Raw genomic sequence first — 14,002 nt, 5'->3', positions numbered from 1 at the left:
ATAGTTATCAATGCATGACAAGTAATCAATAAATCAAACAATCAATAAATAAAGGGTGGCGGATATATAGGTAATGTAGGAAAAGAAGACGTGTGCAATTGCCTTGCTAAATAACCACTGAATAATGGAAGATAATAGGAATAACTTGTAAGTGGAAGAAATGGTAGAGATTTGACAAGTTTGGGGTAAGTTTTCTGGCATGAGAGGTATATAAGGAAAGACTAAATTGCTACTTGAAAAGTAACTGACTGTTGGATTGGATTTGTGTTTCTTAAGTTTTGGTCACTCTTATACCTCCTCACCACTAATATTTTTCTGTGGCTGTGTACCACCTACATTTAAACTGTCTTGCAGGCAAGATTTGGGGTAGTGTTCTCTTTTTGTGACTCTTAAATGGCATGCCACACAAGATTATGCATACCATAGGCTTTCTAAAAACAGCAGATGATTCACTCTGAATATGTTTCCAGGGACAGGAGCCAACCGGGTTGTAATCAGGAGCCTCAACCTGGGAAAGTGGAATGAAGGTCTTCTCCCATAATAATGGATGGTTTCAGTCTTGGAATTGAGGTTATTCCTAGCTAATATTGCTGAGGGCAGTCACCAAATGAACGAAAATCAGAGACAGAAAGAAATCTAGCAACTTTAATTTTTTACATAAGGATATTATTTTTGTGTATATTGAAGATTAGGTTAGGATAGTGACTAAGCGTATACAGTCTGAATTGGGAAGACTTGGTTTGAGATTCCTAATTCCGTCATTAACTAGGTGTATGATTTTGAGCAAGTTACTTACCAACAAATTTATTCACTTGCATAATAAAATAACTCCGTCATAGAGTCATTGAGAAGATGACATAAGAAATATATGTATAGCACTTAGTATGTGATGTAAAGTGTACATTCTTGGGAAGTGTTCATTTTTAAGATAAATCACTCAGTGGGTGGTGCCTGGGGCTCAAAGGAGTAGGGCGCTGGCCCCATATATGGGAGGTGGTGGGTTCAAACCCAGCCCCAGCCAAAAACTGCAAAAAAAAAAAAAAAAAAAAAGATTAATCACTGAAGAATTTTTTTGTTATTTTTATTACAATTAATGTTTATAGAAAATTAGAAAGTACAGATAAGTAAAACGAGGAAACTAGAAAGCACTCATAACCCAGACATGCAAAGATATTGAATGTTAACCTTTGAATATATCTCTGCCTAAAATTTTGCCACTGTAAAATTTCTGCTAGAAGTTTTTGTTATTTCCACAGGATTATATTCATAACAATGTGCAATATAGGTAAAATAGGCTTATTACTTATTACGTATTTCTTTATCTGTTTCCCTCAATAATGCATTAGGAATCGTTTATACTCTTAAATATTTCTAGTATCCCCTTAATGTATTCAATTATTTGAACATGTAATTTTCTGATAGTTTCTGAGTTTTCCTTTTTTTCTCTTATAACTGCCATGGTGATGAATAAGTCTACACTAAAGACTTTCACATTTACATGATTATTTCCTTATGATTATTTCATTTCACATTTACATGATTATTTCCAGTAACATGGTAGTTTTCAGTAGTAATAAAGAAAATGAGGCAGTGAATAAAAAGCAAATAGTTATCAATGCATGACAAGTAATCAATAAATCAAACAATCAATAAATAAAGGGTGGCGGATATATAGGTAATGTAGGAAAAGAAGACGTGTGGAATTGCCTTGCTAAATAACCACGGATCTTTTATTTAAGAACATTTAAGAGTTCTTGTTTGTTTTGTAAGCACATCATGTCAAAGAAAAAAAAATTTAGTCAGTTTATAGAAGTCAGGTTTAGTGTGTGTGTCTGTGGAAAGGTTTGCCTCTCCAGCTAATAGAAATGAAGACAGTAACCTAACACAAGAGCGACTCTATATGTCTGTCGGGGCAGGGTGGGTGCCTTTGGAGGTTTGCTTTGGTTTCTTTCCTTTTGTTGCAAGTTCCACCTGCTGGTGAGACAGGAGCATGTTTTCCAGCCTATTGCCTCTCACACTGGTTTGGAATGCCCAGGCTGGGGCCTTCTTGGCAGAGCTGTGTCCACTAGTGCCAGAAATAGAAATATACAGATGGTACGCTATCCATGGAGGAGCAATAGTGACCTACACGATCTGTTAGGATCCACAGGCTGAAGTGCTTTAGTGAAGAAGGGGTGGGGAAATTGCCCATTTCCCAGTGGTCATTCAACCCCCACCCGGCGTGGCAGCTGCACTGAAGTATTAAGGAACCCCAGCACAGCCTTCCTTCTCTGCTCTCTCTCTTTTCCCTTCTCTTCCCCCTCACTCCTCTCTACTCTCTCTCTTCTCTTCCCCACTCTCTCCTTATTTCTCTCCCCTCTTCTCTCTTCTCTTTTCTCTCCTCCTTGGTGCTGCTCTGCAGTCTCCTTCCCCCACCAATAAAACCTTTGGTAAACTCCACAATGGCAGTGCCAGAGGGGAAAAGCTGCAGGGGTCAGAGATAACCCAGAGAACACAGTGACACAGGTTGGTGGAGACTGTAGCAAACTAGACACCACACGGTACATCCAAGCAGGGCCGCGGCCGCTCACCTGAGTGGGTGGTAGCCATACAAGAAGGCAGGTCAAGAATTGCCCCCTCTAGTTTTCACAAAGAGCTGGAAACTTGGTTTTTGTTTTGTTTTGTTTTGTTTTCAGTTTAGATATTTTAATTTTCAAATGTTGTTAGAAAATGGGTGAATATAGCATGTGTAGGTATAGATACAGCCGTACACACACGCTGCTGGGGGGTGGATAACCTGGTAGAAGGAGGAAGATAGAAGCTAGACTCCTTTGAATATGTTTTGTTTTGTAGATTGGACTTTGGTCAAATAGTTTACAGGTCTATTGAATAAAACTGGACTTTAAAAATGTAGTCATGGAAAATTGAGAGGGGAAGAAAAAGGAAACAATTGAACCTCACTGGGGATCAGACTGGTGGTGTCACCATACAGAAGGGAATAATTTCAAGTGACTTTGAAGCTGATCAGGTTGACTATACTTTGTTAATAGGATAACATTTAGAGATTTAAAAAACTGATAAATTTTAAGTTTTTACTAAAATGATGTTAGTGTAGTACTGGCATTAGTATTCTTAAACTGTTAAGTGTGTGTTATGGTTAAATGAAAGGAGTCATTGTGTTGGTGTTATTAAGGACAGCAATGTGGGGTATGGAAGAAAGGTAACAATGCCATAAGGTTCATGAGGTCAGGTGGAAATCTGTAAGTCCTGAATTTGAATTAAAGTGTCATGTAAAATCATTGTGTATTTTAGTAAAACAAAACAAAACTTATCTTCTAGCTCTGAACACAGAAACAAAGGCTAATCTGGCAGCAATGAGCTTCCAAACCTTTCAGCTTCTGGTCTGTAAAGACCAGTTTCCACTATAATAAACCAGAGCTTCTTACTAGAAATTACTGATTCCAGACCTGGGGCAGAACTGTGTAAGGTGACTGTGGAACGTCTTATACCACAAGCAAGAGGGTCATCATAAACCACCAGGTCATATTAAAAGAACTCAGGCATCAACTTGAAGAGAATTTCCTGATCAAAGGTAGGAAAGTTAGATCCTAGGAGTAATAACAATGTTGGTGTGAAACAAATCAAAACGTTCATGGTAGTACTTTTAAAGTAAAAACCTTCATTGGTTTGGGAGATATTAGATGACAAATTCAATATTTTGAAGATCAGTAAATAAAGGAGGAAAACTCGAGCTCTGTGAAGTTTCTCTATAAACTATAGTTTAGGTAAGTAAATAGTTGCTGAGATGAAATTTCTCTTGATAGAATATTCTAACTAATAAATTGGGAAGAAATAATAGAGTTAGGATATAACCAGTTTGAAACTTCTAATGAAATCATGGAGCCTCACTAGGAAAGATCACTGGTAGCTGATCATATCACAGCAAAAAATGTTACATGCTCAGAACTTAAGACAGAATTTGGTAGGCCAAGTATGCTAAGTATACTCTCTCTATATATATGTACATATGTATGTATATGTATGTATTTTTTAATTTTATACCTAGAAAAAATGTCATTACTAAAATTAAAATATATATATATATATAGGACTTAATATACTCTTGCTTTGTCAATGATTCCCTTAAAAGAATTCCCTTTGTCAAGAGTACATCACTTCATGTTACTCTGAAAAATGACGTAATCTGATAGCAATGTAGTAGTTCAAATAAATCCATTTACATAATTTTTTAAAATGTTATGTGCCCCTCCTAATGGAAGTATCCCATGTAGTAAGCAGAAAAATACTTCCCATGTCCCAAAGATCTCCACATCCTAATCTCAGAACTCATGGATATGTCACATTATATTAAGGGAAATTAAGATTGCAGATAGAATTACTATTACTGATCTGATAATCTTGAAATAGGGAGATTAAATTTTGTTTGCTGGATCTTATTGAAGATTTCTGCATCAATATTCATTAATGATGTTGGTCTATAGTTTTCTTTCTTTGTTGGGTCCTTTTCTGGTTTGGAGATCAGGGTGATATTTGCTTTATAAAATGTGTTGGGAAATATTCCTTCTTTTTCTGTGTTTTAGAAAAGGTTATGTAATATTAGGAGAGGAGGGGGGTGGTTGGGGGAAGGGAGGGTATTTGGTGGGATTTCACCTATTGTGCACAATACAGTGGGACATTTCACATCTATTAAGAGTAGAGTATAAACATCTTACCACAACAAATAAGTAAGTGAGGTCATGGCTATATTAATCACTTTGATATGAGCATTCCACATTGTATATCAAATCAGCATATTGTACCCCATAAATGCATTAATCTATACAGTTATGGTTTAATAAAAAAATACGGAGATTACTCTGGATTATCCAGATGTGCTCAGAGGAATCACAAGACTTTAGAAATGGGAAAGGGACATAAAACATTGAGTATCAGAATGATTGGATGTGAGAAAAGCTCAGTCAGCCTGACTTTGAACATGGAAGTGGACTCGTGATCTTAGAAATGTGAGCAGCGCAGAAGCTATGAAGAACAAAGAAATGCATTCTCCTTTAGAGCCTTCAGAAAGGAACGCAGCCTGTCTGACACCTTGATCTGGCACATTGTGTCCTGGGTTAGACTTCTGACATACATAATTGTAAGGCAATAAATTTGTGTTGTTTTAACCACCATTATTTGTTATTACAACCATATAATATTAATATACCCCATTGCCTAGGAGGTATACATATTCTTTCTAGAAAAGAGCCTGAATGCTATCAAGCCACTTGATGTAACTACCAATTTATAGAAAATACAGCAGGCATAGAATCACCTTATATGAAATTATGGAAATATTTGGCAAAATCAAAGCTCTCTGAAATTCTATTAAAAATTACGTTTATCCAATAAGGAGTATGTGTATGTATATGAGACACTGACTGACTTTGGAGATTTTAAGACATGGTCTAGTACTTCATATGTCAACCAATTGCTGTAGGGAACTTAATTCAAATAAACAAATTGTAAAGGGAGAAAATATATATTAGTGAAATTTGAATATTCACACTGGGCATTTGATTTTTATTTTAAGGGTGTGTGTAGAATAATGAGATTATGATTATAGTATTTAAACAAAGGAAGGGAAAGAAGTTGAGTACAGTAGATAACAATAGTAGGCCAGGTTTGGTGGCTCTTGCTTGTAATCTCAGCACTCTGGGAGGCTGAGGTGGGAGGATCATTTGAGGACAGGAGTTCAAAACTACCCTGGGCAACAATAAAGAGACCTCATCACTACAAAAAAAAAGAAAAACTAGCCTGGCTTGATCGTACTCACTTGTAGTCCCAGCTCCTAAGGAGGGTGAGACAGGAGGATTGCCTGAGCCCAGGAATTTCAGGTTGCTGTGAGCTATCATCATGCTACTACACTTTAGCCTATAGGTAACAGAACCAAGACCATGTCTTCAAACAACTACAACAGCAACAACAGAATGATAGCAGTAGCCATAAATTGATAATTGTAAAGATGAGTAATAGATATATAGATGTTTGCTATTTATTTTCTATTTCTGTATGTTATTTACATAATAAAATATTAATAATAGTATTAGTGATATGATGTCTTAAATGTTTTGTGATTCAAATAAGGCAGGTCCAGTATCTGTATTTGGCCAACAGACTTCCAGTATGAAATTCTGTGTAGAGTTTTGGAAACAGGATTTTTCATTTTAATCTGGAGAATCATCTTTTTCTTTCTTCCCGCTCACCTTCTGCCTCCATTTCTTTTTTGGTGCTGCCTGGCAAAAAGGGCCTCTTTCATCTGTGTGTGTAGGGGTCACTACAGATCGCTTGGAATAGAAATTTCTCAGAGTAAGTGAGCAAAAAGGAGAATCTGCATCATTGCCTTGAACAAGGCCTTCCAGTATTCTATGTGTTTGTACTCCCCTCATTCCATACCCTCAGGAAAAAAAAAAGGCAACAGCTTTGTTTCAATTTTAACAACCATGGGGTATTTGGAAATTGTGGCTAACCACATTACCCTGGTATCTCTGTGTTTTTATTTTAGGATGGAATGGGAAACTTGAGGATCACAGAAAAAGGTCTAAAACTAGAAGGAGATTCAGAATTCTTACAACCTCTCTACGCCAAAGAAATCCGGTCCCGACCAGTAAGTTTCTGCTGAAAGAAGAAAGAATTATTGTTCTTTTGAAATCTAAATCTGGGGAAATTGATCTAACCATCTCTGAGTATAGATAGAGGATCTGGATAGAGAAGAGCAATTCTGGTAGTGAGATGAATTTGCATTCATAGGGGAATCTTTGAATATACTCTCAGCAGTGGTGCTATGAGCAAGTAAGATGACCTCTGAGCCTCTTTTCATTCCTGCATAATAGAGGGTAACCCCTGCTAACCTACTTTGTAGATTACACTGCAAATAAGGCAAGACAAGACATGCAGAAAAGCCACAAGTAGTGTTAAAATGCAAAACAATATTGCTATTGTCTTTAATTGTCCAGTGCTTCGAAGCCATACCTGGAAACACAGAGCTGAAGAACTAGAATTTTGTTTTCCATTAAGACACTGGACCATATAGCTAGTGATGGTTAGAATCAATTTAATATCAACAACTGTGTTCCAAAATGGTATGTAAGGAACTTCCACAGAAGCTCCTTCTCCAGGCACCTTGATCCTTTGCATGCCTTATCATTGTGATAAGAAATAACAGATTGGCCCACTGCCGTGGGGACAATGTTGCCTCTGTTTTACAGATTAAATAATTGAGTTTGGAGAAGTCCAAAACTCTATACTTTTTAAGTAACGGGAGAGGGATAACAGACTTTTTATACTAACCACCATCTCCTACCTAAGCTTTTTCTTTCATTCTTTCTTTTCTTGTTTATCAAGGCAGAAGTGATTCCTACATACCTGGCTTTTATTAACCAATATAATCAAAATGATTTTTATTTTTTAGTTGGTTGGTTTTGTCTCTTTAGTTCTAGTTTTTAGTCGGGTGGTAGAATTGCTGGTTGAAAAGGAATATTAATGTACATGTTCTGCTTAGGACTGATCCCTGTCCATTTGCAAGTAATGAACACCATGAAAATTTCCCAATGTATCACTTGTACTGTGCCCATTATGGAGCATAATTAATGAAATTCGGGAACTTGATGCAATGGTTAATTGTATCTGAATGCCAATCTAAATCTTGAATTGTTTTAAACTGAGTGCAACTATTAAATTTCCAATAAGGTCACTTTCTTATGTGCCTCGTAAAAAGAGAGGGAGCCGGGATGTTAAAGTTATCAAGAAGAACAATTTAATAAATGATTATTTATAAATTTAACTGGAACCTATAACACATTGGCTTGGGTACTGAAAGTACTAAGAGTATTGTTAACATATGCACTGTCATTAGGGAACATTTACCCTAGCAGGTTCTCCACCTGTGGGTCAGGACCCCTTTGTTCCATTTGTAAGAATGGGTCAATTAGGAAGGTTGAGAACCAGTGCTAGGGGGAGGAAGGAGATGGTCCCATAACAAAGAGGGTCAGGTGATCATTCTGCCTTGGACTGAATAGAGACAACAGAGATTAGATCAATCTCAAGCATTTCAGAAATAAGCAGCATGCCCTTGATTCATATATACTTAGTTATTCTAACCTGGCAAGTTGGCTAGTTAAGTCATTGGCTCACTTTTAGTTGCACTTTAGATTAATACTTTCATCAAATTAAACTTGTTTGATCATATCCATCTAGATAGGTTTTTTGTGAAGGGCCAGAAAGTGAACAGGGTATTTTTTGTTGTTGTTTGTTTGCTTTTAACAATTCTGTAACAGTATAACAAACCGTTCTTATTACAGCAGCTGTACAAAAGTAGGCCACAGGCTAGAGTTTGCCAACCCTTCTAACCAGTTTGCCAACCCTTCTAATCTGTGTTGGTGATATTTCCAAGCATATACGAAAGCTCTGAGTAGATTGGGTGGGGTAGACAGAATATATTTGAAGATCATAGGTAGAATAGTTGATAGAGATTAAGTAAAACATCCTGAAATAAGTTTCCTTGGTGTGAAATTAGAGTTTTACAAAGGAATTGAGAAATATGTTTTGGAGGACCTGAAACAGGATACCGGTACATCTCTTGAGTTCATATGCAGGAATTCAACTTTTAGCAAATACGTCAACAAGCCTGCCTGAAGCTTAAAAAGTAGTGATGATTTCAAAAAAACTTCAACATTGAAAAATCTAAGTTAAACTTAATACTTTAAAAGAAAGTATTTAAAGAAAATTGTTTGAATTTACTACTTTCCATTGTTCTTAATAACTTTTTCTTCCAAAGTAAATAAATAAAGTTTTATAGCCTTCCATGTTTCTGTTAACAAAATAAATATGTCCCAACTGAAGGAAAAAAGACCTATAAATATACAAACATAATAAAATTCATCAGTAAATCAGATGAGCTCTACCTGAAACCTGGGCCCAAATCCATCCACATCACATGCCCCGCCCTAGGTCAACCACCATGCTCTCTCCCTTGTAGTAACTTACTGCCTTTCACTCTCAGCCTCACTATCCAAATTGCAGCCAAAGTTGTCTTCAAAATGTCAAGTTGTAGGGGAATAAGGGAGCAGGGAGAGGGGAGGAGGGAGGGGATGGAGGTCGTGGTGTCTGACACACCTCTTGGGGGTTGGACACAATTACAAGAAGGACTTTACCTAGCAAATGCAATCAGTATAACTTAATTCTTTGTACCCTCAATGAATCCCAAACATAATAAATAAATAAACAAACCAGGAAAAAAAAAACTCATTGTATCTGGGATAAAATCTGAATTCTTCACTAAGGACTGTAAAAATTCTTTGCCAGATGTTTTCACAGAGAACTTCTTCTGATCATACAGGCACGTCAGATGTCACCTCTTTAGAAAGACCTTCCCCCAATCAATCCATTTAGTACAGTAGACATATCTAAACAGCACAGTGCTTTCCCCCCTTTATAACTGTCATTATTTTATATTCTTATGTGAGAATATATATTTGGAAGAGCAGGAGGTTATCTGGGTTTTTCCTCCTATATGCCCCAGCCCTAATGCTGTGCCCATACAGTGTGTGCTCAATAGACATTTCTGAAATTGTATCAATGAATCACTGAAACTGAGGGTATCCTTTAAATCTACCTGATAGAGGCAAGTGCTTTTAAAAGTTTTTTATGTTTTTCAGACACTTCCCACAGTGCGTATTTTTTTAGAAACCATACTTTTCATGCTATTTTGTACAGCTTTTCCCTTCTTGTGCTGCCACGTAACAATGTTTTGGTCAACAACTGACTGCACATATGACTGTGGCCATAAAATTATAATACTATAATTTATTGTGCCTCTCCTATGTTTAGCTATATAAACACTTACCATTGTGGTACAGTTGTCTACAGTCTTAAATGCAGAATCATGATGTACTGGATTGTAGCTGAGGAGCAATAAATAGATTGTACCATATACCCTAAGTATATAGTAGGTAATATCACCGAGGTTTGTGTAAGTACACTTCATGATGTTTGCACAATGACAAAATTGCCTACCAATGCATTTCTCAGAATGTATCCCTGTCATAGAGTGCCACATAATATATTGTTAATTTCCTGTATCTAATATTTAAAATTTTAAGAGTTTTCTTGAGGCATAATTGACATACAGTAGCTACACATATTTAAAGTATACAATTTGATAAGTTTTAAAATATGTATGTACATGTGAAACCACCATAATCAAGATGATGAATGTAGCCACCAACCCTAAGTTTCTCCCTCCCTTATTTTTTGGGGGGGAGGAATATTAAATGATCTTTTATTGAACCATTTTCCCTTGTACTTTCTAACTAGCCAGGCATTCCACTATGCCACTGTTGATGTCATCTATGATGCCATGAGGGTGGCAGCCATCAACTTTGCAGCCCACTGACTGAGCAATCCTCAGGATCTCTTTAGTGGTTCCAGAGAGTTCTCTGGCTAAAGATCAGTGCCGCATCTGTCTGGCAATGTTGACGGTCTCATCAAAAGTGATATTTCTGTGGTGTTCAATGTTTTTCTGTTTCTTTCTGTCTCTTGGTGGTTCCTTAAGGTCTTTGATGATGTGGGCAGAGGCAGAAGGTGCCACTTCAATCGGGACCTGTGTGTTCTGGATAGTCAGTTTCACTGTAATCCTCAGACCCTTCCAGTCACTAGTTGCCTTGGCAATGTGATCAACCATTTTTGGAGACAAACCCAGGGGGCTGATCTTGAGGGCCAGGATAGATGTGGCACCGACCTCATCACTGGTGCACCTCAGGTACTCGACTTTGATATCATTGGGGATGAACTTAGGTGGTGTGGTGGAGGGGGCCAGTGTCAGATAAACCCAGATTTGGGATGACTGAAAAAGCTGCACTTTAGCCTCCTCCAAGCCGAAATCCAAAGCCCCCAGCCCCATTTTAATCCCTTCATCCCACTGCTTCTGTCCTATTTTCCCCACCCTGCTTTCTAGACACGCACTGATCTGTTTTCTCTCCTGTACATTACTTTGCATTTGTGAGGACCTTACATCAGTGGAATCATACAGAAATGTATCTAAACAATTTTAATAACAAAATTTTAATTTATAAGAGCCTTTTTTAAAAAGCATCCTTTTAATATCCAACTTAAAGATGAACACATTTCATTCTGCCTGCAATAGGGTTTCTATCTTGATTTGGAGAGGAGCGATATTAGAAGTGGTTCAGGGAATAAACCTTTAATATTTCTCTTTTAGATGACAGAGAAGGAAATAGAGAATAATATATTAGGCATGGCAACAAAGGTGGAATTAGTCTTGCTTTGAATTGTCACAAAAACTGAAAACAAGTATGTTCACACAAAAACAGTGAAAGAAGAATCAAAGATGGTGATTTAGTCTATAAGGTTCCCCTCCCCTCAAGCACAGGGGTTGTTGTCAGTTGAACAAAACTGAGATTCTGGTAGCAAAGAAAACAGGAGGAATAAGTGTTGGGCAGGCAACCAATGGATCTGCCATATTGATTAGATCATAACCTTGTATGGATGCTCACTTGAACCTGACATGTAATTTGGTTACATTTCCTTTCTCTGCTCTGTCATCTTCAGCTCATTGGTTGTTTTCTGATGTGCCTGACCATTGCTTGTAGACCACCTCTGGAAGACTCACCTGTAGAATTGAAAACAGTATCATTTCTCTGTAGATCACAGCTGCTGCTGCTTCTGTTTCCTATCTTCTTTGGCTTTTCCTATTGAAAAAAGATCAGTGTCCAGTTGAATAAGATTATTCAGCTCCTCAAAGCGAGGATAACTAATGAAGCGACACTTGACTTAATTTTGGTATTTTGTTTCACTGATCTAGGAGCAATTGAGATTGGTTAAGTAGTCTACACAATGTTCAATACTGTATCTGATTTCATTATTGAAGGTTGCAACCCTGGTATAGTCACTACAAATTGATTAGTGTGATAGCAATCACTTAGGAAGATAAACGAATGAGTGATGTTCATCTCTATAAAGATTTTCATCTGGGAATTGAGTGAAAATGCTAGGACCTCCTAGTTTTCAGCCACGTGGAAATATATCTTCTAAGTAGTCAAATATCACATCACGCAGAAAACACACTGAGAAGTGTATCCATTAAATTACAAATTTTACCATGACAGCCTGTCTTAGAAATGTCACTTGAATGCATTAGCACCGAAGTTTATAAAGGAAAGAAATTTACTGCTATAGAACCCTATACTATAATCCCTATTTCAATGTGATTAGATAACTCTTTAATTGCTAAATACAACTATAAAATTGTTGGCAGGAGATTTTAGTAGATAGATTGAAAGAGTCCTAAAGAGACCTTTACTCAAAAAGTATTACTTAGACAAAAGTGGCAGATCCCTGTTTCTTCAGAGAGGCATCTTACCTTGCATCTCATGATGCTGGAATTCAGTGATACTTTTGCATAACTTAATGGAAAGTGATAAAGCAATGGAAAGTGATAAAGCAAGAGAAACCAGCTGTCGGAGCACCTACTTTGCTCCACACCTGTAGCAATACGGAAGTTGCATAATGAATTTGTCTCTATCCTCACCTCAGATTACACATGAGGATGGGTATAGAGGACCTAGCCCACTGCTCTATTGAATATGGAAGGTCAGGAGTGGAGAGAAGAGAAGCAAAATTCAGAGCCAGCATCAAAGTTGCCTGTTTTCTTACCTGTAAGAAACACCTGTTTTCTTACCTGTACAACTGAGATAATATTAATACCTACATCATATGTGCTTGTCAATAAGTAAGATAATGTTTATTACTTGCCGATACAGAACTTGAAATGGAGTGAGCATCCAGAAATGGTCCCTGCTGCCCTCATTTTGATGCTCACGATGGCGATAATAATTTTCACTGTCTTCATCGTTATCTAATCTAAATCTCATCTGATGTTTGAACTTCCTCTGAACCAGCTGGTCTTTCATCCTCGGCTTGAATATCTTCTTAATGATAAACTCACCGCCTTCAAAGGAAACCACTTTATATTCAATGGCTTTTAATTTAAATTTTTCCTTTCACTGATTTACATTCTTCTTAAGTTTAACTCACTTTTCTCTCCTTCTTAGTCTTAAAATTTTTTGCTAGTTCTAGCGTTCTCAGAAAAATAGCTTAACAGTATATGTAAAGTACCTTAAGAATGTTTACATGCTTTGATTTAGTAAAGAGATTTTCACTCATTTTATGACATAGCAATAGCAAAATAAGATATTTAAAGATCAAAACACATATGCACATACCATCGCTTCACAAAAGCCTGTGTAAGTGTTGGTTCACACTGAAGTCAGAATTCTGCATCTCAAATAAGTACTTGCATCCCATTGAGGGTATCAAATTTTGTCAACATTTATGAAAGTAGAAAAGCATCTATATACTTTTTGAAATTCTGGTCACCCTTATAAATGTTTACTTTGAGATGGGTCATCCTCTTTGTTTTGCAGAAGAATCAGGGTTTGTTCTTTTTTTAATCCATCTTGTTTTTAATGTGAGATGTCAGTTAAGATTTATTTCACCAGCCTGAATTACCCAGACACATCTTGGCTGGAAGTTGAAAGCCCTAAGAATTTAATCATTGACTAGGCCAGTCATTTCATTGAATGGTTGGGGCACTAAGGTCCAGAAATAGGAAGTAGAACTTCAGAACTAAAATCCAGGATTGCAGTATCCTTCCACATTACCACGCTCTTTTAAGTGGTAATTGTCTCATGATGCCATGTGTGGTAGAAGTTGAGTTCCACGTGGTGATTCTGCTTTTGTAAGGAATAACTTTGGAAGGCATATTGAGTCTTTACGAGGCTTCAAAATCACTGAGAAAAGGAAACTGGGAAAAATAATGTATAGTGCAATAAAACTGAGGCTCATTATGCACAATCTAATCACTGTGATGATATTCTCTATTTAATAAATTTCTTGTAAGGGTTTAAGTAGTTTAAATGGCCTAGTGAAATGAAGGCTTATGACAGAA

At 36.9% G+C, this 14,002-nt stretch overlaps 1 protein-coding gene and 1 pseudogene across 1 annotated transcript in view; one reads left to right on the top strand and one right to left on the bottom strand.

Annotated features, from left to right (window-relative positions):
- Nucleotides 1-14,002, top strand: part of SGCD (sarcoglycan delta) — a 404,526-nt gene that overhangs the window by 181,764 nt on the left and 208,760 nt on the right. The window contains exon 4 of the mRNA XM_003782008.2: nucleotides 6,542-6,643. Coding sequence (XP_003782056.1) covers nucleotides 6,542-6,643 — 102 coding nt within the window. The remainder of the gene's footprint in view (nucleotides 1-6,541; nucleotides 6,644-14,002) is intronic.
- LOC105887184 lies at nucleotides 10,343-10,936 on the bottom strand (annotated as a pseudogene).

This window comes from Otolemur garnettii, unplaced genomic scaffold (assembly GCF_000181295.1).
Source record: "Otolemur garnettii isolate 467f Iridium unplaced genomic scaffold, OtoGar3 scaffold00003, whole genome shotgun sequence".
NCBI classification, from domain to species: Eukaryota; Metazoa; Chordata; class Mammalia; order Primates; family Galagidae; genus Otolemur; species Otolemur garnettii.
This window is presented reverse-complemented; position numbering and strand designations above follow the sequence as displayed.